The following is a 25,027-nucleotide window of genomic DNA, read 5'->3' on the forward strand; positions in this document are numbered from 1 at the left end:
CCAAAAACTCTTCTATGGCCTCATCTGATTCACAGCCTATGGATCCTAGGTCATTCCCAGGACCTGTTATCTCATCCTCAGGGACTGATAAATCTGAGCCTGCACTGTCTCAAGCTCACAGCTTGGTTCCTCCACATCCAATGATTGCCAGGATGCCTGACATCCCTTCTCCTGTTCTTAAAATTGTTCTGGCCTCTCACAAACCTTCCACTAGAAAAGTGTATTCTAGTAACTGGATTAGGTCCTCTATTTGGACCAAAGAACAGAACTAAGACCCTTTCTCTATGCCTATTGAAAAGATCCTACAATACCTGACTGCTCTTTTACATGCAGGAGCCTCAGCTTCAACAATCACTGTACATTTAGCAGCTATCGCCAGTTTTCATAATTGTCTTAGTAATTCTTCAGTTATCCTCTCAAAACACATTGATATGTTTTTAAATAATCTTTAAAATGATACAGAAAGCAGAGTATTTGCATAAATTGCCATGTGTTTTAATTACCACTTTATTAAACAATTAACATGACTTGTAAGGGTGGGGGATATAAAGGATGTTACAGTCAGTTATTCTTTGTTACATTTGAAGAAGTCCTGTGGACGAAAACGCTGTGGGGAGTTTTGCGTTAATGTACTGAATAAACTGCTGTTGCTTCCACTTTAGTTTGTTCTTCGTGATTGGTCATCTCCACTTGGTGCCTGTGTTTGCTGTACTAATTCTTCAGTTATGTCACACCGCCTATGCAAGACCTTTTTGAAAGGAGTATTACATGTTGAACTCTCTGTTCAAGCCTCCCTTAGAACCCTGGGACTTGACTCTGGTGCTTCAGTCTCTCACAGGTTCTCCCTTCGAACCTTTTGATTCATGTGATTTGAAATTTTTGTCATGGAAAACCATACTTCTAGTAGCACTTACCTCAGTGAGAAGAGTATCTGAGCTGCAGACCTTGAGTGTCAAGAGTCCTTACTTGATCTTCCACATGGATAGGGTGTCCCTTTGTACTGATCCTTCTTTGTTGCCCAAGGTCATTTCTGGCTTTTCCATTAACCAATCTGTTGACCTGCCGGTTTTCTCCCCTTAGCATTCTAACAGAGGGGAGTACCTTTTGCACACCCTTTATGTGCATTGGCAGCTTCATTATTTGGACAGGACTAAATCTTTCAGGAAAACAGATCAGTTGTTTATGGCCTTTGCAGGACCCAGATTGGGTAAACCTGTTTCCAAAGTGACTTTATCGTCTTGGCTTAGAAACATCATTAGCTTTATCTACCAACAGAATAAGCTATCCTTACCTTCCAGATTAAAGGCTCATTCTACCAGATCTATGGCTACTTCTGTAGCTTTTCATTCCAGAGCCTCTATGGATGATATATGCGCAGCAGCCATTTGGGCAAGACCTCATACCTTTATATTTCATGACAAATTGGATTTGACCTCCAGGGGGCGAGCATCTTTTGGTTCTATGGTGCTCAGGAATATCCTTCCTTAGGGCCACCCAGGACTCAAGTAGCTGGTGACTCTGTCCTAGCTGTAATGAAAGAACAAAGATTTACAACATCAGATAAAGAAGTTATGTCTTACCATAATGTTCCATCTGTGTTGTAGATCTTTGTTCATTCATTACTTCCCACCCTCCTTCCCCCTGCCTGGACTCCTAGTTAGGGTATTTGCTCAGACAGAGCCTCCTACTGTCTTTTCTATTACTACATCTTTTGTCTAGGATGGGGAAACTCGGTCTGGAGTAACTAGGAAAGGGGCATTTTGGGTAGTTCTTAGCTGAGAGTTTATTACTTGCGTGAGCTGGAAAACGGCCTAATTGTTTCAGAGGACGGAACTGAGGTCCTAGCTGTAATGAATCAGCAAAGATCAGTAACACAGATGGAACGTTATGGTAAGACTTAACTTCTTTTTATGCCACACAGACGTCCTCCCCATTGTTGTATAATGCACATTTTTACTGTGCAGTCCTTACGTTACCATATTTGTGATTGGTGTTGCTGCTACAACAGTCTTCCATTAACTTGCCCTCATCTGCTGTACATTAGGTTGTTTCACCTATCCTCTTTCCCCATGTTCATTCTTGCTTTTCATCTTTTTGTCTTTGTTCAGTACAAACACTTCCCTTGAGTGTTTATTTTACATGGCAATCCATGTACTTTTACAGGTCATTTACACAACTTCAGTGCAAAATGCCAGGAATGGGATGCACAGTACTCTCTACTGTAGATGCACTGTCCAGTACTGTGTTTGGACCTTGTATGTAACAATCATACCTCTCAACTGGACATTCTGTGAAAATCTGGGAAGATGTGTTCCTTATGACATCTGTGGCCTTCTGCCATATCACTGGGATGATCTCAGCACTGATGTGATTCGGTGTTACATTTGAGATTCAGATTTCAAATCCTTCAGAACATGATCTTAACTTAAACCCCCTAGTTATTATATTACGTTTCTGTAGGACAAATATGTCCGTATTTTTGTGTCATTGTCCCCCCATTATGTTGGCCTTTGTTCAGATATCTTGCACTAAGAGATAGACAGCTGTGTGTGAAGCCCTGGTGATCATTGTGGCATTCCACTCTAAACAGCGGGCTGAGTGTGCTCTTATTTAAACAGGACTGCCATCCGTGTTTATTTACATGGATTCCTGGCCTACAACACTGTTGCCGGCCATGAAACCTCATTTATTTATGTTTTAAAAGCAGTGCACAATATGAATATGCAATGTGTGCGGCTTCTCAGTGCGCATCATGATGTACAAATGTTAACTCCGTGTAGGCTTTGTGCAAAGCTTACACAGAGTTTATTGAATCCCAGAGACAGATTTTGAAAAAAGTGTGGTGAATATAAGTACGATAGTATAGATTAATTTTGAGCACCAAATGGGATAATTGTCTAGGCTTAAAATGGCCCACAAGGGCACTTAAACTGCTATTAACCCATTAACATTTGTTTCAGTTGTGTTATAGTCTGGGCTTCACCCCTTTGTCAACTAGATGGTTGAGTCTAGTCTTCTGAAGAATATGAAGCAGAAAAATGTCTGTTTCCATTTTCAAACTATCCTTCAACCTTCATTTCTTCTTGTACCCACACAACCATCTTATTATGAATCATATTTTCCTTGGCTGTGTCATTTCTTATACATGTAGGTTTGTCATTTGCTATTTTCCAGTCTGAATTTATATTACATTTCCTTTATGGCTGCAGGATATCACAAAAGTATTTGTTTCATAAGATGGGGATTGCAGGGGACAGGTGAATGAGAACATTTTTTTTCTGTCTCCACTGCCTGCTAGTCATCTGTCCCTTGCTAAGCCAGTTGGTCTGCCCATTTGTTCACCATTCCTGTGATACTGGTTGGTAGAGTGAACATCATTCAGGCAGCCATCAGCCCTGTTTTGAGCTTCGGGTCCCTAACCCCACTACACATGTCCTGTACTGCCATAGGGTTTTTTGTGTATTGGCCTTGCCAGCAGTGGCCACTCCCTTTTGCAGATGACGTAACCCCTCGGTGCTTTTTTTTTGTCCCCCCCCCAAGACAGCCCTTCCATTTTAATTCAAATCCCATTTTGGGGAGTATACTGTGGGATCAAGCAGCTAGTCAAATGTCCTGTGCTCTGAAGAGAGAGGTGAGCCGGCAAAGCCACATCACTCCTTTATTTTTTCATGTCTACTCAGAGGCATCTGAGTCATTGTTCTAACTATGGTGGCTGGGGTGGTAGTTGATGTTTTATCCTTGTTTTATCCCTTTTTGTTAGTAGAGCTGGTACGTGAAAAGGCGCTTTAGAGAGAAACGCTTTCTGTTGATTTGGAGAGAGTATTAGTTTGAATTATGTAGTGCTGATAGAGTAGTGCTTGAAAATTTTCTCAAATGTATTAGCTGTTAACTATGTAACTGTAAGGTGAACAGCTTGAATGGGATAGTTTTGTACTACTGTCTGTATTGACTGTTTTGTACTATAAACTGTCTGTGTGTTTTGTTTTTTTATAAGCTTGTTACTGCATGGTGTGAACATAATGTATGAATGTAATGACTACTTTCTAAAAATGTTTCACCGTCTCCTTTAACCGTTTTTTTAAAGTTACCTGGCAGTGACATTGCAAGTGGAAGTGATGTGCTGTCTGACATCTTGCCTAGTGTTCCAAGTTCTCCTTGCCTCATTCCAAAAAGAAGAAACAAACAGCATAGAAATTTGGATGAACTTCCATGGAGTGCTATGACAAACGATGAACAGGTAAAGGAAAATAAGTAAACACCCCCTTTCCTAGACAGATCAGTTCCCATTTCTTTTACTAATTATCACACACTTTTTACTTGTAATCTACTTTCCAGTAGTCTTCTCACTTAAAATTTCAGAAAGGCTTTATTCATTTGTGGTTATGATGAGCTTTTGGCCCTTTTCACATCTCCGTCATGTAACAGCTTTTAATAGTAAGCCGAGATGTATCAAAGTACTAGTCATTGCTTTCTCTTAATGACAGTTGCCTCGGTCTTCTAACAAGGTACTGTGTCATAGCATCACATTAGCCTAGCTGGAACTCTGCTTTATTTATACTTTTGACATTTTGAGTATGTTTTTGCACATGTGAAGAAGCACATCATGTTTGTCAAACTTGCAGCAGACCTTATTATGAGGCTATACAGAAGATACTTTAAACTCAAAATGTATATATCAGTATATTCAGTATATGTAAACGTGTGTGTAAAGATGTTCATCGTGTTTCACTGTTGCAGTCATGACTGTAGGATTCTCCCCTGCCGGCAGGCAGTCCTCGGTTGGCCAGAATCCCAAAGTCTGTGTCCGGCGTCGGCTGTTCAGCCATGCTCCCTGACGTCAGAGCGCCAGGAGTACAAAGCTGACAGTCGACGCCATGTTCTCCAGTCTTTCTTGCTGTGCGGTGATAGCAGTTCGCAAATGCCGGTCGGCTGACTCCTGACAATTTTTTATAAACGTACTTCAGTCCGAAGATTTTCTTCTCCTACTCAAAGCTAAGTACCCCATTGGGGAAACTTTTTTCATGCTCCATTCCGATGTCAGAAAAAGTTAATAATTGTAGTTCTTGTGGGAAGCAAATACCTCATAAGGATTTTCATTCTTACTGTATTCCTTGCTTAGGCCCTGACCACGACATAGCTAGTTGTCGGTTTTGTGCTAGATTCAATCAACGTATGATTAAACGAAGGTATGATTTTGCATTTCATTACTTCGGTAGGCGTTTTAATTCTAAAATGTTGTCTGATACGGTTCCGGCTTCCGGAGTTCACAAACGACGCAAGGATAAAGACAGGCCTCCGAGGTCCAAATCAGACGATGTTGTACAAGCAGAACCAGCTTCAGGTTCAGCCATCGTCAGTGAGGCGCTTTTACAGCCCCTGTCGTCAGCCATTTCGGAAACGATGGCCAAAACGGACTCCGAGGAGCCAACTAGGCCTTTGAATATTTCTGTTTCAGGACCTTCAGACAATGCTCCTTCGGATGGGTCCGGAGCCGCTGTGCAGGTACCGGCTTCCGAAGGGGTTTTCAGGCCTACTCAGCTTCTAATAAAGGCAAAGCCAAAGGCAAAGACTCCTTCCAAATCAAAGACTGCAGCCCAGGCCTCTCTTGATCCGGCACCCAAGTCTCAGAAACAGTTACTTAAGATGGCGGAGGACTTACTTACTATGATTAGGGGTTCACATCCCCCTCCAGATAAAAGGCCAAGGCAGGAAGTTTATTATGACTCCTCTGATCATGCTTCTGTTTCTTCCGTTTCTTCTTCTGACCGGGAATATTCTTTCCCTCCTTATGAGGATTCTGATGCTGAGGAATCCATTCCTTCAGCTTCTCCCCCTGAGGATTTCTCTTTTGGGAAACTTTGCATGAAACGAGGGAACATTTTCACTGGGAAGGACAGGAGTACTCGGAATCTAAGAAAAGACTAAGGGATTTTATTCTTCTTCCCCAACATAGACCCCTGGCTATTCCTCCTATTTTGGATATTGTGGATGATGCTTTTTTGGAGGCTAGCTTAACTCCTGACTCTTTTCCTCCAGCTCCTGTTAAGCCAGACAGATATTATAGGGTTCCTGATTCCCACCAGTTTTTATACAAGAATCCTACTGCTGACCCTGAAACCATTTCTCAGGGTCCTAAGGGGGTTAAGGCCGCTTCTGCTAAAAACCCTAATCCCACTGAGAAGGATTCCAGATCTTAAGAAAGATGGGGCAAAAAAGTGTACACTTCTGCTACTTTATCTATTAGGGCTTTAAACTCTCAGTTTCATATGCTGAAATACCATCAATTTCTCCTGTCTGTTTTAAAACAAAAGCTAACTTCCATTACTGCCTGTGCAGATGATAAGGAATTACATGACTTAATGCATGCCACTGAACAAGTTGGGAAGCATGGTTTACACTGTGGATTTGATGCCTTGGAGGCTTCTTGTAGGGCTGCTGCCTCTGGCACAGTCATTAGAAGGCATGCATGGTTAAAGGAACAAAATTTTCCATATCAAGTAAAAGCTAAATTATTGGATGCTCCTGTTCAGCATAATGTTTTGTTTGGATCTAAAGCTGAAGAGGTGATAAAGAAGGTGGAGGACAAGGCAAAATCCATGCAAACAGTTAAAGATTTCTTACAAGTACAGCCACCCAGATTTAGTAGGAATTGTCCTACAAAAAATTGGCCCTTTCCCAATTCAGACAGGCCTCAGAGGGGTAGATACAGACGCTCCCGAGGAAGGCCTCAAACAGAAGCCTCTTGTAGACCAAGACAGTGGACTGCTTCCACCCCTAGGGGAGGAGAGGACAGGTCGCAAGCTCATAGAAAACAGACTCAATGGCTCCCTCTGTTGGGCTGCAGGAACTTCTTGCCTGGAGGCCCCTCTCGGGGGGAAAACTTTCTCTTTTTCACCTAAATTGGACTTATATAACCCAAGACAAGTGGGTTCTGGATGTGGTTTCAAGAGGTTACACATTCCATTTTCATACCCTACCAAGACCAAGCGGATGGCCAGATCTTCCAAAACATCAATGGTTAGAGGCCTTAAACCAGGTGGAAGCTCTCTTGGCTATGAAAGCCATAGAACTAGTTCCACTTTCAGAGATGGGACAAGGTTTTTACTCAAGGCACTTTCTAGTCCCCAGGAAGCAAACTTCATGGAGACCCATTCTGGATCTGTCAGTCTTCAACACTTTTCTCGAGATACCAAAATTCAAGATGCTTACTCTACAGCAGCTACTTCCAATGCTGACCAAAAATGCATGGATGGTAACTTTGGATTTAAAGGAGGCATATTTACACATTCCCATCAGGCAGGAATGCAGAAAATACCTCAGGTTCAAGGCCGGATCGAGGCACTATCAATTCTCTGCGCTGCCCTTTGGATTGTATACTGCGCCCAGGGTCTTCTGCCTGGCGGCAGTAGTAGCTTATTGCAGACTCAAGGGAATTCAAATTTACCCTTATCTGGACGACTGTCTTATTCAGGCAGACAGCAAGGATGTCTTACTCCAGCATCTAGAGTTTGTTCAGAATCTTCTTAAGTTCCTGGGATTCACTGTAAACATAAAAAAGTCAAATTTGACACCCTCACAACAGATCATTTTTCTGGGTGTTTCTGTAAACACAACAACCCAGATGGCATTTCTGACATACGAAAAACAATTACAGCTGGCTTCTACTTTCAAAACCTTGGCAACTTTAACTCCGCTATCTGCAAGGAGATTCTTGCAGGCTTTGGGTTACATGGCCTCCTGCATCCTTCTCGTACCATATGCAAGACTACATATGAGGAAAATACAGTGGGACCTAAAAAGTGTATGGTCTCAGCATTGCCACAGTTTAGACATACAGATCTCCGTCCTGCCTTGTCTTCAAAAGGAATTCCTTTGTTGGTCCAAGCCATGTACTCTAAACAAAGGAAAACCCTTCTGTCTGCCCCCTGCCACTCGGATACTAACCCCGGATGCCTCAGATTATGCATGGGGAGCCCATTTTCAGGGCAACTGTCTGCAGGGCCTTTGGACAAAGGATCAGAAGCACCTGCATATCAATTTAAAGGAAATGTTATACGTTCAGAAAGCTCTATTGGCCTTCAAGAATCTTCTGCTACCAGGACAACTACTGATACGGACAGACAACACCACAGTTTGTGGTACATAAACAAGCAAGGGGGATCTCATTCCTATCCCCCTTGCAGACTAGCCATGAATCTTTGGAACACAGCTCTAGCTTGCAAACTGGACCTTCAAGCTCAGTTTCTACCAGGGAAGCAAAACTTCCTGGCAGACAGTCTGAGCAGAAACCTATCAGACCCACACGAATGGATGCTGGACACCGAAATATTCAAGATGATTACAGCAGTCTGGGGATGTCCTCACATAGACCTCTTTGCATCCCACCTCAATCATCAACTACAGATTTTTTGCACCAGGACATTCCACAAACTAGCTTGGAAAGTGGATGCACTATCATTCAGTTGGAGAAACCTCTCGGGGTATGCCTTTCCGCCTCTTCCTCTTCTTCCACGGGTATTATTAAAGATCAAACAGGACAAGCCCAAGATGATAATCTTGCTGGCCCCAAATTGACCTCAACAGTTTTGGTAGCCAACACTGAAAAACCTTTGTCTGGAGCCCCCTTGGGTTTTACCACAGACTCCGAACCTTCTGTCCCAACACCAGGGTCAGGTTCTGCACTCCCATGTCAAAACTCTCAGCCTGGCGGCCTGGTTAATCCAGGGTCTTTGATTCATTCCCTCCTACCCAAGCAGGTTATGGATGTCATTTTAGAAGCCAGACGTCCTAGCACTAGAAAATCTTATGCAGGAAAATGGAAAAGATTTTGTTCCTGGATGCAGGCTCAGGATTCTGATCCTCTTATTCCTAACATTCCTCTGATTTTACTTTACCTGACAGACCTCTTACATAAGGGTCTCTTTCTCTTCCATAAAGATACATGCCTCTGCTATTTCTGCTCATTATAATACAGACCCTCCAATCTTTTCCCACCAGCTCATGAGACAGTTTCTCAGAGGAGCTAAGAACTTAAGGCCCACTAGGTCTCCTCCCATTCCTGCTTGGGATCTCAACTATGTTTTGGAAAAACTCACTTTACCTCCTTTTGAGCCTGCTGCCACATCTGACATCAAGTTTTTATCTTGGAAGACAGCCATCCTGTTAGCTCTGACCTCTGCCAGGAGAGTTTCGGAGTTGCAAGCTCTCATGGCTGTGGAACCTTATATTATTTTTCATCAAGACAAGAGTGTCTTTAAGGACTAATCCTACTTTCATGCCTAAGGTGATTTCCAAAGTGGCTTTAAATCAAACTATTCACTTGCCAACTTTTTTCCCCACTCCTCAAAATAAGGGGGAAAGGATCTTGCATTCCTTGGATGTACACAGACAACTACGTTTTTACCTGGACAGAACCAAGGACATCAGGAAATCAGAGCAATTGTTTGTTTTCTATGCTTCAAGTTCCCAAGGTAAAGCTATTTCAAAACAGACCATGTCCAAATGGATTGCTCATGGAATCAGATTCACACCATGGAAAGCAAATCCCAGGGACTATAAGGACTCACTCTACCAGAGCTGCTACCACTTCAGCTACCTTCCTTAGAGGAGTTCCTACCAAGAACATTTTGGAAGCTGCAACGTGGAGTTCAGTGCATACTTTTTCTAAGCACTACAATCTACCTCTCTACTCTAAGTCTAGGGCAGGCTTTGCTTCTGCAGTCTTGCATGGCCTTTTATCCACCCCCTCTACTTTATGACCACCTCCCTTTTATTCTGCTTTGGGATTCAGCCGTACAGTCATGAGTGCAACAGTGAAACATGATGAACATAGTACAGATGTCCTTCAAGGATGCATCTGCAGTCATCACATATGGGTTGTCCTGCCTCAGGCAGCCCTTCGGTCCGCCGGATTCCAAAGTCTGGGTCCGGCGTCAGCTGATGTCGCCCGATGTCGCCCTTTCCCCGACGTCAGAGCGCCTGGGGTATAAAAGAGTCAGCCGACACCATCTTCCTCAGTCTTTCTTGCCGCGTGGTGCCTGAAGCAGAAGCAGTTCGCATGTGCCGGTCGGCCAGCTCCTGTAATTCAGCTACCGAAGACTTCAAAAAGCTAAGTACCCCGTTGGGGACTCTTTCTTGCCTCAGCCGATGTCAGATAAAGTTAATAATTGTTTAATTTGTGGGAAACAAATACCTGATAAGGATTTCCACTCTTACTGCCTCCCCTGCCTAGGCCCAGACCACGACGTCTCGGCCTGTTCAGCCTGTGCTTCCTTCAACCGACGCACTCTTAGACATCGGGCGGAGTTTGCAGAGGAATTTTTTGGGGCTAGTTTTTCGTACAATATGCCGTCTGAGACTCCGACTTCACATTTGATTAAGAAACGGAAGGACAAGGACCAACACACGCGGGCCGTGGTTTCGGCTGAAACCACGGCCAGGCCTACCGCGAGTGTCTCGGTCTCGGCTGAAACAGAGTCCTTGGTACTTCCTACCACCGAAACCGCTCAGCCGACTACCTCGGTCCCGGAGGCCCCGGCTGAATCGGTTATTGAATTTCCTACAGAAACTGGTGTCCTGGAACCTTCCAACACCATACCTTTAGACAAAACTACACCAGCACGTAGTGCAGCCAGGCCTCCTGCATCCATGTCCATTAAGGCATTCTCTAGGGCTAAAGCTGCTAAACTATCCAAAGCTTTGCCTCCCAAGGTTATCCCTCAGGGACCCACTACAGGTTCACAGATTCTAAGCTTAGCAGAGGACCTTATCTCCTTAATTAGGGGCTCTCAACCTCATCTGGACAGGGGCTCTCAACCTCCTCCAGACAAAAGGCCCAGGGTTGAGCCCTCTGATCCCCACTCCTCAAATGAGGCCTCAGATGGTTCTACTCTCTCGGACCACCAGGAGGAGGCTTTTTCGGTCTACGAGGATTCTGATGCAGAGGAATCTATTCCTTCGGCCTCCCCTCCTGAAGAGTTTTCCTTTGGGGAGACACTCCACACTATGAGAGAGCATTTCCAGTGGCAGGGCCAGGAATTCTCTGATTCCAGGAAGAGATTAAGGGCCTTCTTGCATTTGCCTCGGCATAGACCTTTGGCTATTCCTCCTGTTTTAAATGTCATTGATGGTGTACTCTGAGTCTAGCACAACCCCTGATTCTCTTCCTCCGGCTCCTGTCAAACCCGATAGGTACTACAGTGTCCCGGACTCACATCTTCACCTTTACAAGGCCCACTCTGCTGATCCAGAAACTATTTCGCAGGGCCCTAAAGGGGTTGCAGCTGCCACTTCTAAAAATCCTCTCCCCTCTGAAAGGGAGTCTAGAGCTTTAGAGAGATGGGGTAAAAAAGTGTATACTTCTGCTACTCTTTCTATGAGGGCATTGAATTGTCAGTTTCATATGATACAGTACCAAGAGTATTTGTTAGATGAATTGCATAAAAAACTGTCTTCACCTGAACCCCTAGATCGCAAATCACTTCAGGATCTGGTACATAACTCCCAACAGGTTAGCAACCATTTCTTGCAATGTGGTTATGATGCATTGGAAGCTTCATGTAGGTCAGCTATGACTGGCAGTCATCGTAGGCATGCTTGGCTGAAGGAACAATCTCTGCCAGACCATGTCAAAGCAAAGCTTCTGGATGCTCCACTGGAAAAGCAAAAGTTATTTGGCTCCACGGCTCAGGAGGTCCTAAAGAAAGTTGAAGAAAAGGCAAAATCTGTACAAACTGTCAAAGATTTTCTCCAAGTCCAATCACCAAGATTCAGCAGGAATTGGCCTTCCAAAAATTGGTCCTTTCCAGACACAGAGAGGTTTCAGAGAGGCAAGAACAGGCGTGCCAGAGGTAGAGGGCAAGCTAGAGGCTCCTACAGAGGGCGTCAATGGCAGTCTCCCGACCAGAGAGGTAATGCAGGACCTACAACTGCTGCACAAGGACAGGCTCAATGACTTTACTTTGACACCACCAACCAGGGCTCAATTGGAAGCACCTTGGAAAGCTTTCTTTATTCTCAGAAAATTGGCACAGTATTACAAGGGACAAATGGACACTACAAATAATAGCAAAGGATACAGGTTCCATTTTCACACATTACCAAAAAGAAAGGGCGTGCCAAACCTGCCACCAAATCAAAGGGCAGAGGCTTTGAAACAAATCTCCAGCTTAATGCAAATGAAAGCTATAGAAAAGGTTCCTCTCTCAGAACAAGGCCAAGGTTTTTATTCCAGACTTTTCCTTGTGCCAAGAAAAGAAAAACAACGGAGGCCTATTCTCGACTTGTCCGCACTGAATACTTATCTCATTGTACCAAATTTCAAAATGCTGACTGTACAGCAGCTCCTTCCCATGCTGGGCAAGGGGTCTTGGCTGGTAACTCTATACCTCAAGGAGGCATACCTGCATGTCCCTATCAGACAAAGTTGCAGAAGACACCTCAGATTTCTTGCAGGTTCAGAGCATTATCAATTCTCAGCATTGCCCTTTGGCTTATCTACTGCATCCAGAGTATTCATGAAATGCCTGGCATCAGTAATTGCACACTGCAGACTTCAGGGGATTCAAATATACCCAAATCTGGACGACTGCCTTTATACAAGCGGACAGCCAACAAACTTTGGTAAAACATTTGAATTACGCCATTCACCTACTTCAGGCCCTGGGATATACAGTCAACATTCACAAATCAAGACTTGTTTCATCCCAAAGAATAACCTTTCTGGGTGCGAATCTAGATACAACCACCCAAATGGCTTTCCTCACAGAAGAAAAACAAAGTCAACTACCAGATTACTTCAAAAGTCTGACAAGAAAAACTCAGCTGACTGCAAGGAAAATCCTGCAGGCCCTGGGTTACATGGCTTCTTGCATCCTTCTGATTCCACAAGCAAGGCTGCATATGAGGAAGCTACAATGGTACCTAAGGAGTTTATGGTCTCAGCACAGTCACAGCTTGGAAACTTTGATACCACTCATCCCATGCCTTCAAAGGGAATTTTTGTGGTGGGCTCAAGCAAGCCAGTCAAACAGGGGTCTGCGTTTCAGCAAACCAATAGCCAGCCAAACCATTACAACGGACGCTTCAGACCACGGATGGGGAGCGCACGTGGAGGGCAGATGCATTCAAGGTCTATGGTCACAAAAAGAGCTACGCATGCACATAAACCACAAGGAACTTCTGGCAGTGATACATGCAGTCGAAGCCTTCAAACCTTTTCTGCATCAAGGCCCACCTACTAATAAGGACAGACAACACCACAGTTATGTGGTACATAAACAAGCAAGGAGGCAACCATTCATATCCTCTTTGCAGACTGGCAATGAATCTATGGGAACTTTCCTTGAAACTCAACATAGAGCTGCAATCTCAATTTGTGCCAGGGAAAGACAATATACTGGCGGACAGCTTAAGCAGAAATATCATGGATGCACACGAATGGATGCTGCACCCAGACATATTTCTACAGATAACACATTCATGGGGCAGGCCGGACATAGATCTTTTTGCCTCCCCCCACAATCATCAGCTGAAGAAATTCTGCTCAAGGACATACCACCCACAAGCATGGAAAGTGGACGCCCTCTCTTTCAGCTGGAGAACTCTAACAGTGTATGCATGTCCACCTCTCCCATTAATGACCAAGGTCTTACTGAAGATCAGGACAGAGCAGCCAAAAGTGATTCTGATAGCTCCGGACTGGCCAAGACAGCACTGGTACCCACGGTTAAAGAGCATGTCACGCACAAAACCATGGCCTCTTCCTCAATGGCCACTGCTCCTGACACAGCACACTTACAAAACTCTGCATTCCAACCTGAAAACCTTGCAACTAACAGCCGGGAAAATACCTTGATTCCTCCTCAGGATAGGCTATCCCAGAGAGTGAAGGATATTATCATGGAAGCTCGCCGGCCTTCCACAAGAAAGGCATATTCAGCAAAATGGAAAAGATTTCTCATTTGGAACACCACAAAGGGCCTAGATGTGACAGTGATGAACATGGCACGTATCCTGGAATACTTGGCAGAAATGTTCCACAATGGTCTGTCGTACTCTTCCATTAAAATTCATGCTTCAGCAATTTCAGAAGAGTACAATACTGATCCACCTGTCTTCTCACATCCTCTCCTAAGGCAGTTTCTAAGAGGGATTAAAAACATCAAGCCTCCAGGGACACTACCACTGCCTACTTGGGACCTTAACTTCCCATATGTGATGACTGCAGATGCATACCTATCGGACATCTACATTTATGGTAGGTACAAAACTGTACTTTGTGTACACTTACCATAAATGTAGATGTTCGAGTGTCTTCACTGTTGCAGTCTGGGTTTCCCTCCCTCCTGTCCCCTCTTATTTTTTCTTTTGTGTGGATGTCCTTCATGGATGCATCTGCAGTCATAACAACTGGGTTGTCCTGTCGTCAGGCAGCCCTTCAGTCGGCCGGATTCCAAAGTCCGGGTCTGGCTTCGGCTGATGTCGCACTTCACCCGACGTCATCTCTGGTCTTCGGGTATAAAGGCATCAGCCGACGCCATTTTCCCCAGTCTTTCTTGCCGCGTGGCGCCCGAAGCAGAAGCTGTTCGCAAGTGCCGGTCGGTCGGATCCAGAGATTACTTCTACCGAATACTACTCAAGACTTCTAAAGCTAAGTACCCCGTTGGGGACTCTTTCTTGCCTCAGCCGATGTCAGAAAAAGTTAATAATTGTTTAACCTGTGGGAAACAAATACCTCATTAAGATTTCCACTCTTATTGTCTGCCTTGTTTAGGCCCAGCCCACGACGTAGCAGCCTGTTCGGCCTGTGCTTTTCAACCGATTAACGCTTAGGCGCCGGTCGGAGTTTGCTGAACAGTTTTTCGGTTCTGATTTTGCGTACATTATGCCGCCGGATCCTCCGACTACCCAATCTGCCAAAACGCAAAGATAAAGACCGACACTTCGCGGTCCGCGGTTTCGCTGAAACCATGGTTAAGCAAATCATGAGTGTCTCGGTTTCGCGAAACCGAGAAAACTGATCAAAGTACAGCTGAATCTATCTCTACAACTGAGGCCCCTGCTACCATTCTTGAATCGGCCTCAGAAATTATACCCACTACGGTGGTTGCCACTGACTTATCAGACACCATTCCCTTGGATGTCTCTACCCCAGCACGTGGTGCTGCTAGGCCTCCAGCAGCCATGTCCATTAAGGCCTTCGCCAGGGCTAAAGCAGCCAAGACTACTAAAACAGTGCCTGTTAAACCCCTTCAACCAGGCCCTCCTCTAGTTCTCAAATGCTTACTCTGGCAGAAGATTTAATTTCATTAATTAGAGGATCTCAATCTCACCCAGACAGGGCCTCGCAGCCCCAGAGAAGAGACCTAGGGCAGAGCCCCCTGAGCCAGTGTCATCTGATGATTCAGCCGATGAATCAGACATAACTGACCAGCCAGAGGCTCCTTTCTCTAATTTTGAAGACTCTGATGCTGAAGAATCCATTCCAGCTGCTTCCCCACCAGAAGAATTTTCCTTTGGGGAAACCTTACATGCCATGCGAGAGCAGTTCCAATGGCAGCAACAGGATTTTTCAGACTCCAGAAAAAGACTTAGGACTTTTCTGCACCTTCCACAACACAGGCCCTTAGCTATACCTCCTGTTCTCTCTGTGGTGGATGATGCTTTCAATGATGTCTGCTCCGCTCCAGATTCTTTACCTCCAGCCCCTGCCAAACCAGACAGATTTTACAGGGTGCCAGACACTCATCACCACCTTTACAAGGCTTCTCTTGCAGACCCAGAAACTATATCCCAGGGTCCCAAGGCAGTAGCCGCGACCATAGCTAAAACCCTATTCCTTCTGAAAGGGAAGCAAGGTCATTAGACAGATGGGGCAAAAAGGTCTACACTTCAGCTACTCTCTCAGCTAGAGCTTTAAACTGTCAGTTTCACATGATACAATACCAAGAGTTTATGCTTGATCACTTAACTAAAAAGCTAACCACTGATGAATCTCTTGATAAGAAAAATGTATTAGAAATGGTAAATAACATACAACAGGTTAGTAACCATTCCTTAAAATGTGGCTATGATGCACTGGAGGCTTCATTTAGATCAGCCATGACTGGCACAGTGATAAGAAGGCATGCATGGCTAAAGGAGCAAGCTTTACCGGATCATGTTAAATTAAAGTTACTAGATGCTCCTATGGATAAGACAAGTTTGTTTGGTACACCTGCCCAGCAGGTTATGAAGAAAATGGAAGAAAAGGCAAAATCCGTTCAAACGGTAAAAGATTTCTTGCAGGTTCAACCCCCAAGGTTTAGCAGGAACTGGCCTGCCAAAAATTGGTCCTTTCCTGACTCCACAAGATCTCAAAGGGGCAGAAACAGACGTTCCAGAGGCAGAAACCAATCCAGAGGAGGTGCCTACAGAGGACGACAGTGGCAAGGTAACAACAGAGGCACAGACACAACCACTGCCACTACATCAACACAACCACAGTGACTTAATCCTAAATCCGCCTACCAGGGAACAAATAGCAGCTCCTCTAGGCGGAAAGTTAACCTTATTTTCAAAAAACTGGCACTATATAACAAAAGACAAGTGGATTTTACAAACCATAGATCAAGGATACCGGTTCCACTTCCACACTTTACCAATCAAAAGAGGAATGCCAAATCTACCTCCAAATCAAAAAACAGAGGCTCTACAACAGATAATGCAGTTAGCAAACATGAGAGCTGTGGAAAAAGTGCCAACTGCAGAGCAAGGAAAGGGGTTCTACTCAAGACTATTCCTAGTTCCAAGAAAGGAAAAAGTTGGAGACCAATTCTCGACCTGTCCGCCTTAAATACATACATCATTGTCCCAAAATTCAAAATGCTGACCCTACAGCAACTTCTTCCCATGCTGGGCAAGGAGTGTTGGCTGGTAACTCTAGATCTCAAGGAGGCATACCTGCACGTCCCCATTCGACCAATCTGCAGAAGATACCTCAGATTTCTTGCAGGATCAGAGCACTATCAATTCTCAGCATTGCCCTTTGGCTTATCTACTGCGCCCAGAGTATTCACAAAATGCCTGGCATCAGTAATTGCCCATTGCAGACTACAGGGAAATACAAATTTACCCATACCTGGACGACTGCCTGCTACAAGGGGACAACAAAAGCAAGCTGACAACAGATTTACAAAGGGTCATTTACTTGCTACAAGCACTGGGATACACAGTCAATCTACAAAAGTCAAGGCTGATACCATCCCAAACAAGGACTTTCTTGCTGAATTGGACACAGTAAAACAAATGGCATTCCTAACTGCAGAAAAACAAAAGAACTCCTCTTTACTTCTTGGCACTAACAAAGCTGAACAAGTTAACAGCAAGAAAAGTACTGCAGGCCTTGGGCTTCATGGCATCATGCATAATCCTGGTCCCACTTGCCAGACTACATATGAGGAAACTACAGTGGTACCTAAAGAATTTATGGTCCCAACACAGTCACAGCCTAGAAACAGAAATCCCACTAATTCCATGCTTAAAACAGGAGTTCCTATGGTGGGCTCAGGCATGCCAGACAAACCCAGGCCTACCTTTTCGCAGATGTCAAGCAAGCCAGACCATCACAACAGACGCTTCAGACCTAGGATGGGGGGCCCACATGCTGGACAAATGCGTGCAAGGATTGTGGACACAGGATCAACTTCACCTGCACATCAACCTAAAAGAAATGCTGGCAGTAAAACTGGCAATCCAAAGGTTCAGACCATTTCTCAAAGAGGGCCAGTTGATGATAAGGACAGACAACACCACAGTCATGTGGTACATCAACAAGCAGGGAGGCACTCATTCATACCCCCTATGCAGAATGACTTTAGAGCTGTGGAACCTGGCACTCAGCTACAACATCCAGTTACAGGCAATTTTTGTACCGGGAAAAGAAAATATTCTAGCAGACATATTAAGCAGAACCACATCGGATGCCCACGAATGGAAACTGCACCCGGACATTTTCAAGACCATCTCAAACAAATGGGGAATGCCTCAGATAGATCTATTTGCATCACCTCTCAATCACCAGCTCAAAAAATTCTACACAAGGACATTACACCCACTGCCATGGAAAGTGGATTCGCTCTCCTTCAGCTGGAAAGGCCTGACAGCATATGCATTTCCACCTCTTCCCTTGATACACAAAGTATTACTAAAAATCAAGGAAGAACGTCCAAGGATAATCCTGATAGCTCCAAACTGGCCAAGACAACACTGGTACCCACTGCTGAGGAGCATGTCTCAGAACAATATGTGGCCAATACCCCTGATGCCTTTGATGCTAACTCAGAACAACTACAGCATCATACATCCAAACCTAAAACGCTGCAACTGACTGCATGGAACATCACATAGCAACAGCTAACCCAGAACTTTCCCAAAGAGTTAAAGACATTATTCTTGAAGCACGCAGACCTTCAACAAGAAGGAACTATGCTGGAAAATGGAAAAGGTTTGTCATTTGGAGTACTGAAAGAGGAAAAGATGTGTCAAACATAGATATGCCTAACATTCTAGCGTATCTGGCGAACTTCTTCATTCAGGCTTGTCCTACTCCTCCATCAAGATACATGCATCAGCTATTTCAGCAGAATACAGCTTTGATCCACCTGTTTTTCGCACCCTTTGCTCAGGCAGTTCCTCAGAGGAATCAAGAATGTAAAACCTCCAAGGAAACCACCTTTGCCAGCTTGGGACTTAAACTTTGTGCTAGAAAAGTTGACACTATCACCCTTTGAACCAGCAGCAACAGCAGACCTACAACACCTGTCATGGAAAACTGCTTTCCTACTGGCAATTACTTCAGCAAGGAGGGTTTCAGAGCTACAGGCCTTAATGGCAGTGCAACCCTTCCTAATCTTCCACCAAGATAGAGTGTCCATGAGGACTAATCCTACATTTATGCCTAAGGTGATATCCAGAGTGTCTTTAAACCAGGCAATCCACCTACCTACCTTCTTTCCCAACCCACAAAACAGAGGGGAAAGAATACTGCATACCTTGGATGTACATAGACAGCTACGCTACTACCTGGACAGAACAAAAAATAGCAGAAAGACTGACCAACTTTTTGTAGCCTATGCAACAGGAAGGGAAGGAAAAGCTATTTCCAAACAGACAATCTCCAAATGGATAGGAAATTGCATACGATTCTGTTACTCCTTCCATGGAAAACCAATTCCACAGAACATAAGACCTCATTCTACAAGGGCAACAGCCACTACCACAGCCTTCTTACGAGGAGTGGCAACCAAAGACATTATTGAGGCGGCTACTTGGACCTCCGTGCATACATTTGCCAAGCATTATAACTTACCTCTATATTCCAGATCCCGAGCAGGGTTTGCCACTGCTGTACTGCAAGGGATCCTAAACACACCATAATCTAGTTTTATCCTCCTCCCTAGTTGGCTATGGTATTCTACCCAGTTGTTATGACTGCAGATGCATCCATGAAGGACATAGTACAGTTTTGTACCTACCATAAATGTAGATGTCCGAATTGGATAGCATCTGCAGTCAGGATTACCCTCCTCCTTCCCTCTGTGGTACTCCTAGGGTATTTTACCCTCCTAATAGCTAGCTGGTGGGGGGGAGTCTTTTATGGTGTATTTGTTTGTATATATGTACATACATGCTTATTTTTGTGTTTACCTCTATCTTTTTGAAAACATTGGCATCTATCCAAATTTTAGCCTCCAAGAGGGCTACTGGCATCTGGGGCAAGAAACACTGAGGAAAATGGCGTCGGCTGATGCCTTTATACCCGAAGACCAACAGAGATGATGTCGGGTGAAGTGCGACATCAGCCGAAGCCGGACCCAGACTTTGGAATCCGGCCGACTGAAGGGCTGCCTGACGACAGGACAACCCAGTTGTTATGACTGCAGATGCTATCCAATTCGGACATCTACATTTATGGTAGGTACAAAACTGTACTTTCCTTTTTTCACCCTTCTTCTGAGGTGTATTTGCAAAGGGTATGGGATCTTACTCATTTTGGAACTCCTGACATTTGGGACAAGAAAAACTGGAGAACATGGCGTCGGCTGTCAGCTTTGTATTCCTGGCGCTCTGACATCAGGGAGCATGGCTGAACAGCCGACGCCGGACCCAGACTTTCGGATTCTGGCCGACCGAGGACTGCCTGCCAGCAGGGGAGAACCCTACAGTCATGACTGCAACAGTGAAGACACTCGAACATCTACATTTATGGTAAGTGTACACAACTATACTTTGTGTGTATGTATGCATGCGTTTGTGTTGTATTTAATGTGTAAAATTGTGTATACATATGATTATTTATTTATTGGCATTTGTTGATGGGCAAAGTTCAACTGGGCACAGGTGTCCTTTTCAGTGGAGGCCTGGAGTTAAAAGCCCCAGAGTATCATATTTAATGTAATCAATATTTGCAGTGACAAGTGTTATAGTGTAGATGTCCTTCATGGATGCATCTGCAGTCATAACAACTGGGTTGTCCTGTCGTCAGGCAGCCCTTCAGTCGGCCGGATTCCAAAGTCCGGGTCCGGCTGATGTCGCACTTCACCCGACGTCATCTCTGTTGGTCTTCGGGTATAAAGGCATCAGCCGACGCGATTTTGCTCAGTCTTGCTTGCCGTGGCGCTCAAGCAGAAGCTGTTCGCAAGTGCGGTCGGTCGGTCGATCCAGAGATTACTTCACCGAATACTACTTCAAGACTTCTAAAGCTAAGTACCCGCTGGGGACTCTTTCTTGCCTCAGCCGATGTCAGAAAAAGTTAATAATTGTTTAACCTGTGGGAAACAAATACCTCATAAGGATTTCCACTCTTACTGTCTGCCTTGTTTAGGCCCAGCCCACGACGTAGCAGCCTGTTCGCCTGTGCTTCTTTCAACCGAAACGCTTAGGCGCCGGTCGGAGTTTGCTGAACAGTTTTTCGGTTCTGATTTTGCGTATATTATGCCGCCGGATCCTCCGACTACCCAAACTGCTAAAAACGCAAGATAAAGACCGACACTTTCATGGTCCGCGGTTTCACCGAAACCATGGTTAAGCAAATCATGAGTGTCTCGGTTTCGCCGAAACCGAAAGCTGATCAAAATACAGCAGAATCTATCACTACCACTGAGGCCCCTGCTACTTCTCTTGAATCGGCCTCAGAAATTTTATCCACTACGGTGGTTGCCACTGACTTATCAGACACCATTCCCTTGGATGTGTCTACCCCAGCACGTGGTCCTGCTAGGCCTCCAGCAGCCATGTCCATTAAGGCCTTTGCCAGGGCCAAAGCAGCCAAAACTACTAGAACAGTGCCTGCTAAACCCCTACAACACGGCCCTCTTCTAGTTCACAAATGCTTACCCTGGCAGAAGATTTAATTTCATTAATTAGGGATCTCAATCTCACCCAGACAGGGCCTCTCAGCCCCAGAGAAGAGACCTAGGGCAGAGCCCCGAGCCTGTGTCCTCTGATGATTCTGCTGATGAATCAGACATAACAGACCAGCCAGAGGCTCCTTTCTCCAATTTTGAAGACTCAGATGCTGAAGAATCCATTCCAGCTGCCTCCCCACCAGAAGAATTTTCCTTTGGGAAACCTTACATGCCATGAGAGCAGTTCCAATGGCAGCAGCAGGATTTCTCAGACTCCAGAAAAGACTTAGAACCTTTCTGCACCTTCCACAACACAGGCCCTTAGCTATACCTCCTGTGCTCTCTGTAGTGGATGATGCCTTCAATGATGTCTGCTCTGCACCAGATTCTTTACCTCCAGCCCCTGCCAAACCAGACAGATTTTACAGGGTACCAGACACTCATCACCACCTTTACAAGGCCCCACTTGCAGACCCGAAAGTATATCCCAGGGTCCCAAGGCAGTAGTCGACCACAGCTAAAAACCCTATTCCTTCTGAAAGGGAAGCCAGGTCTTTAGACAGATGGGGCAAAAAGGTTTACACTTCAGCTACTCTCTCAGCTAGAGCTTTAAACTGTCAGTTTCACATGATACAATACCAAGAGTTTATGCTTGATCAGTTAACAAAAAAGCTATCCTCTGATGAATCAATTGATAAGAAATATGTATTAGAAATGGTAAATAACATACAACAGGTTAGTAACCATTCCTTAAAATGTGGCTATGATGCACTGGAGGCTTCATTTAGATCAGCCATGACTGGCACAGTGATAAGAAGGCATGCATGGCTAAAGGAACAAGCTTTACCGGATCATATTAAAGCCAAGTTATTAGATGCTCCTATGGATAAGACCAGCTTGTTTGGTACACCTGCCCAGCAGGTAATGAAGAAAATGGAAGAAAAGGCAAAATCTGTTCAAACGGTTAAAGATTTCTTGCAGGTCCAACCCCAAGGTTTAGCAGGAACTGGCCTGCCAAAATTGGTCCTTTCCTGACTCCACAAGATCCCAAAGGGGCAGGAATAGACGTTCCAGAGGCAGAAACCAATCCAGAGGAGGTGCCTACAGAGGACGACAGTGGCAAGGTAACAACAGAGGCACAGACACAACCACTGCCACTACAACAACACAGCCACAGTGACTTAACTCTAAAACCGCCTACCAGGGAACAAATAGCAGCTCCATTAGGCGGCAAATTAACCTTATTTTCAAAGAACTGGCACTATATCACAAAAGACAAGTGGATTTTACAAACCATAGATCAAGGTTACCGGTTCCACTTCCACACTTTACCAGTCAAAAGAGGAATGCCAAATCTACCTCCAAATCAAAAAACAGAGGCTCTACAACAGATAATGCAGTTAGCAAACATGAGAGCTGTGGAAAGAGTGCCAACAACAGAACAAGGAAAGGGATTCTACTCAAGACTATTCCTAGTTCCAAGAAAGGAAAAAGTTGGAGACCTATTCTCGACCTGTCCACCTTAAATACATACATCATTGTCCCAAAATTCAAAATGCTGACCCTACAGCAACTTCTTCCCATGCTGGGCAAGGAGTGTTGGCTGGTAACTCTAGATCTCAAGGAGGCATACCTGCACGTCCCCATTCGACCAATCTGCAGAAGATACCTCAGATTTCTTGCAGGATCAGAGCATTATCAATTCTCAGCATTGCCCTTTGGCTTATCTACTGCCCAGAGTATTCACAAAATGCCTGGCATCAGTAATCGCCCACTGCAGACTACAGGGAATTCAAATTTACCCATACCTGGACGACTGCCTGCTACAAGGGGACAACAAAAGCAAGTTGACAACAGATTTACAAAGGGTCATTTACTTGCTACAAGCACTGGGATACACAGTCAATTTACAAAAATCAAGGCTGATACCATCCCAGACAAGGACATTCTTGGGCGTGGAATTGGACACAGTAAAACAAATGGCTTTCCTAACTGCAGAAAACAGAGAACTCCTCTTTACTTCTTGGCACTAACAAAACAGAACAAGTTAACAGCAAGAAAAGTACTGCAGGCCTTGGGCTTCATGGCATCATGCATAATCTTGGTCCCACTTGCCAGACTACATATGAGAAAACTACAGTGGTACCTAAAGAATTTATGGTCCCAACACAGGCACAGCCTAGAAACAGAAATTCCACTAATTCCATGCTTAAAACAGGAGTTCCTATGGTGGGCTCAAGCATGCCAGTCAAACCCAGGGCTACCCTTTCGCAGATGTCAAGCAAGCCAGACCATCACAACAGACGCTTCAGACCTAGGATGGGGGCCCACATGCTGGACAAATGCGTGCAAGGATTGTGGACGAGGATCAACTTCACCTGCACATCAACCTAAAAGAAATGCTGGCAGTAAAACTGGCAATCCAAAACTTCAGACCATTTCTCAAAGAGGGCCAGTTGATGATAAGGACAGACAACACCACAGTCATGTGGTACATCAACAAACAGGGAGGCACTCATTCATACCCCTATGCAGAATGACTTTGGAGCTGTGGAACCTGGCACTCAGCTACAACATCCAGATACAGGCAATATTTGTACCGGGAAAAGAAAATACTCTAGCAGACATACTAAGCAGAACCACATCGGATGCCCACGAATGGATGCTACATCCGCACATCTTCAAGACCATCTCAAAGAAATGGGGAATGCCTCAGATAGATCTATTTGCTTCCCCTCTCAATCACCAGCTCAAAAGTTCTGCACAAGGACATTCCACCCACTAGCATGGAAAGTGGATTCGCTCTCCTTCAGCTGGAAAGGCCTAACAGCATATGCATTCCCACCTCTTCCCTTGATACGCAAGGTATTACTAAAAATCAAGGAAGAACGTCCAAGGATAATCCTAATAGCTCCAAACTGGCCAAGACAACACTGGTACCCACTGCTCAGGAGCATGTCTCAGAACAATATGTGGCCAATACCCTGATGCCTTTGATGTTAACTCAGAACAACTACAGCATCATGCATCCAAACCTAAAAACGTTGCAACTGACTGCATGGAACATCACATAGCAGCAGCTAATCCAGAACTTTCCCAAAGAGTTAAAGACATTATTCTTGCAGCCCGCAGACCTTCAACAAGAAGGAACTATGCAGGAAAATGGAAAAGGTTTGTCATTTGGAGTACTGAAAGAGGAAAAGATGTGTCAAACATAGATATGCCTAACATTCTGGAGTATCTGGCAGAACTTCTACATTCAGGCCTGTCCTACTCCTCCATCAAGATACATGCATCAGCTATATCAGCAGAATACAGCTTTGATCCACCTGTTTTTCACACCCATTACTCAGACAGTTCCTCAGAGGAATCAAGAATGTAAAACCTCCAAGGAAACCACCATTACCAGCTTGGGACTTGAACTTTGTGCTAGAAAAGTTGACACTATCACCCTTTGAGCCAGCAGCAACAGCAGACCTACAGCATCTATCGTGGAAAACCGCCTTCCTACTGGCAATAACCTCAGCCAGGAGGGTTTCTGAACTCAGGCCCTAATGGCAGTACAACCCTTCCTAATCTTCCATCAAGATAGTGTCCATGAGGACTAATCCTACATTTATGCCTAAGGTGGTATCCAGAGT

General features: G+C 44.8%; 1 protein-coding gene across 5 annotated transcripts in view; it reads left to right on the plus strand.

The window, feature by feature from the left end:
• The window catches only part of FAM199X (family with sequence similarity 199, X-linked), a 605,277-nt gene that overhangs the window by 152,928 nt on the left and 427,322 nt on the right, over window positions 1-25,027 (plus strand). For all 5 annotated transcript variants that reach the window (XM_044057577.1, XM_044057576.1, XM_044057575.1 and 2 more), the window contains one exon: window positions 4,085-4,237. In XM_044057577.1, coding sequence (XP_043913512.1) covers window positions 4,085-4,237 — 153 coding nt within the window. The remainder of the gene's footprint in view (window positions 1-4,084; window positions 4,238-25,027) is intronic.

Source organism: Protopterus annectens, chromosome 15.part0 (genome assembly GCF_019279795.1).
Source record: "Protopterus annectens isolate FY-2018-M chromosome 15.part0, PAN1.0, whole genome shotgun sequence".
Taxonomy (NCBI): Eukaryota; Metazoa; Chordata; order Ceratodontiformes; family Protopteridae; genus Protopterus; species Protopterus annectens.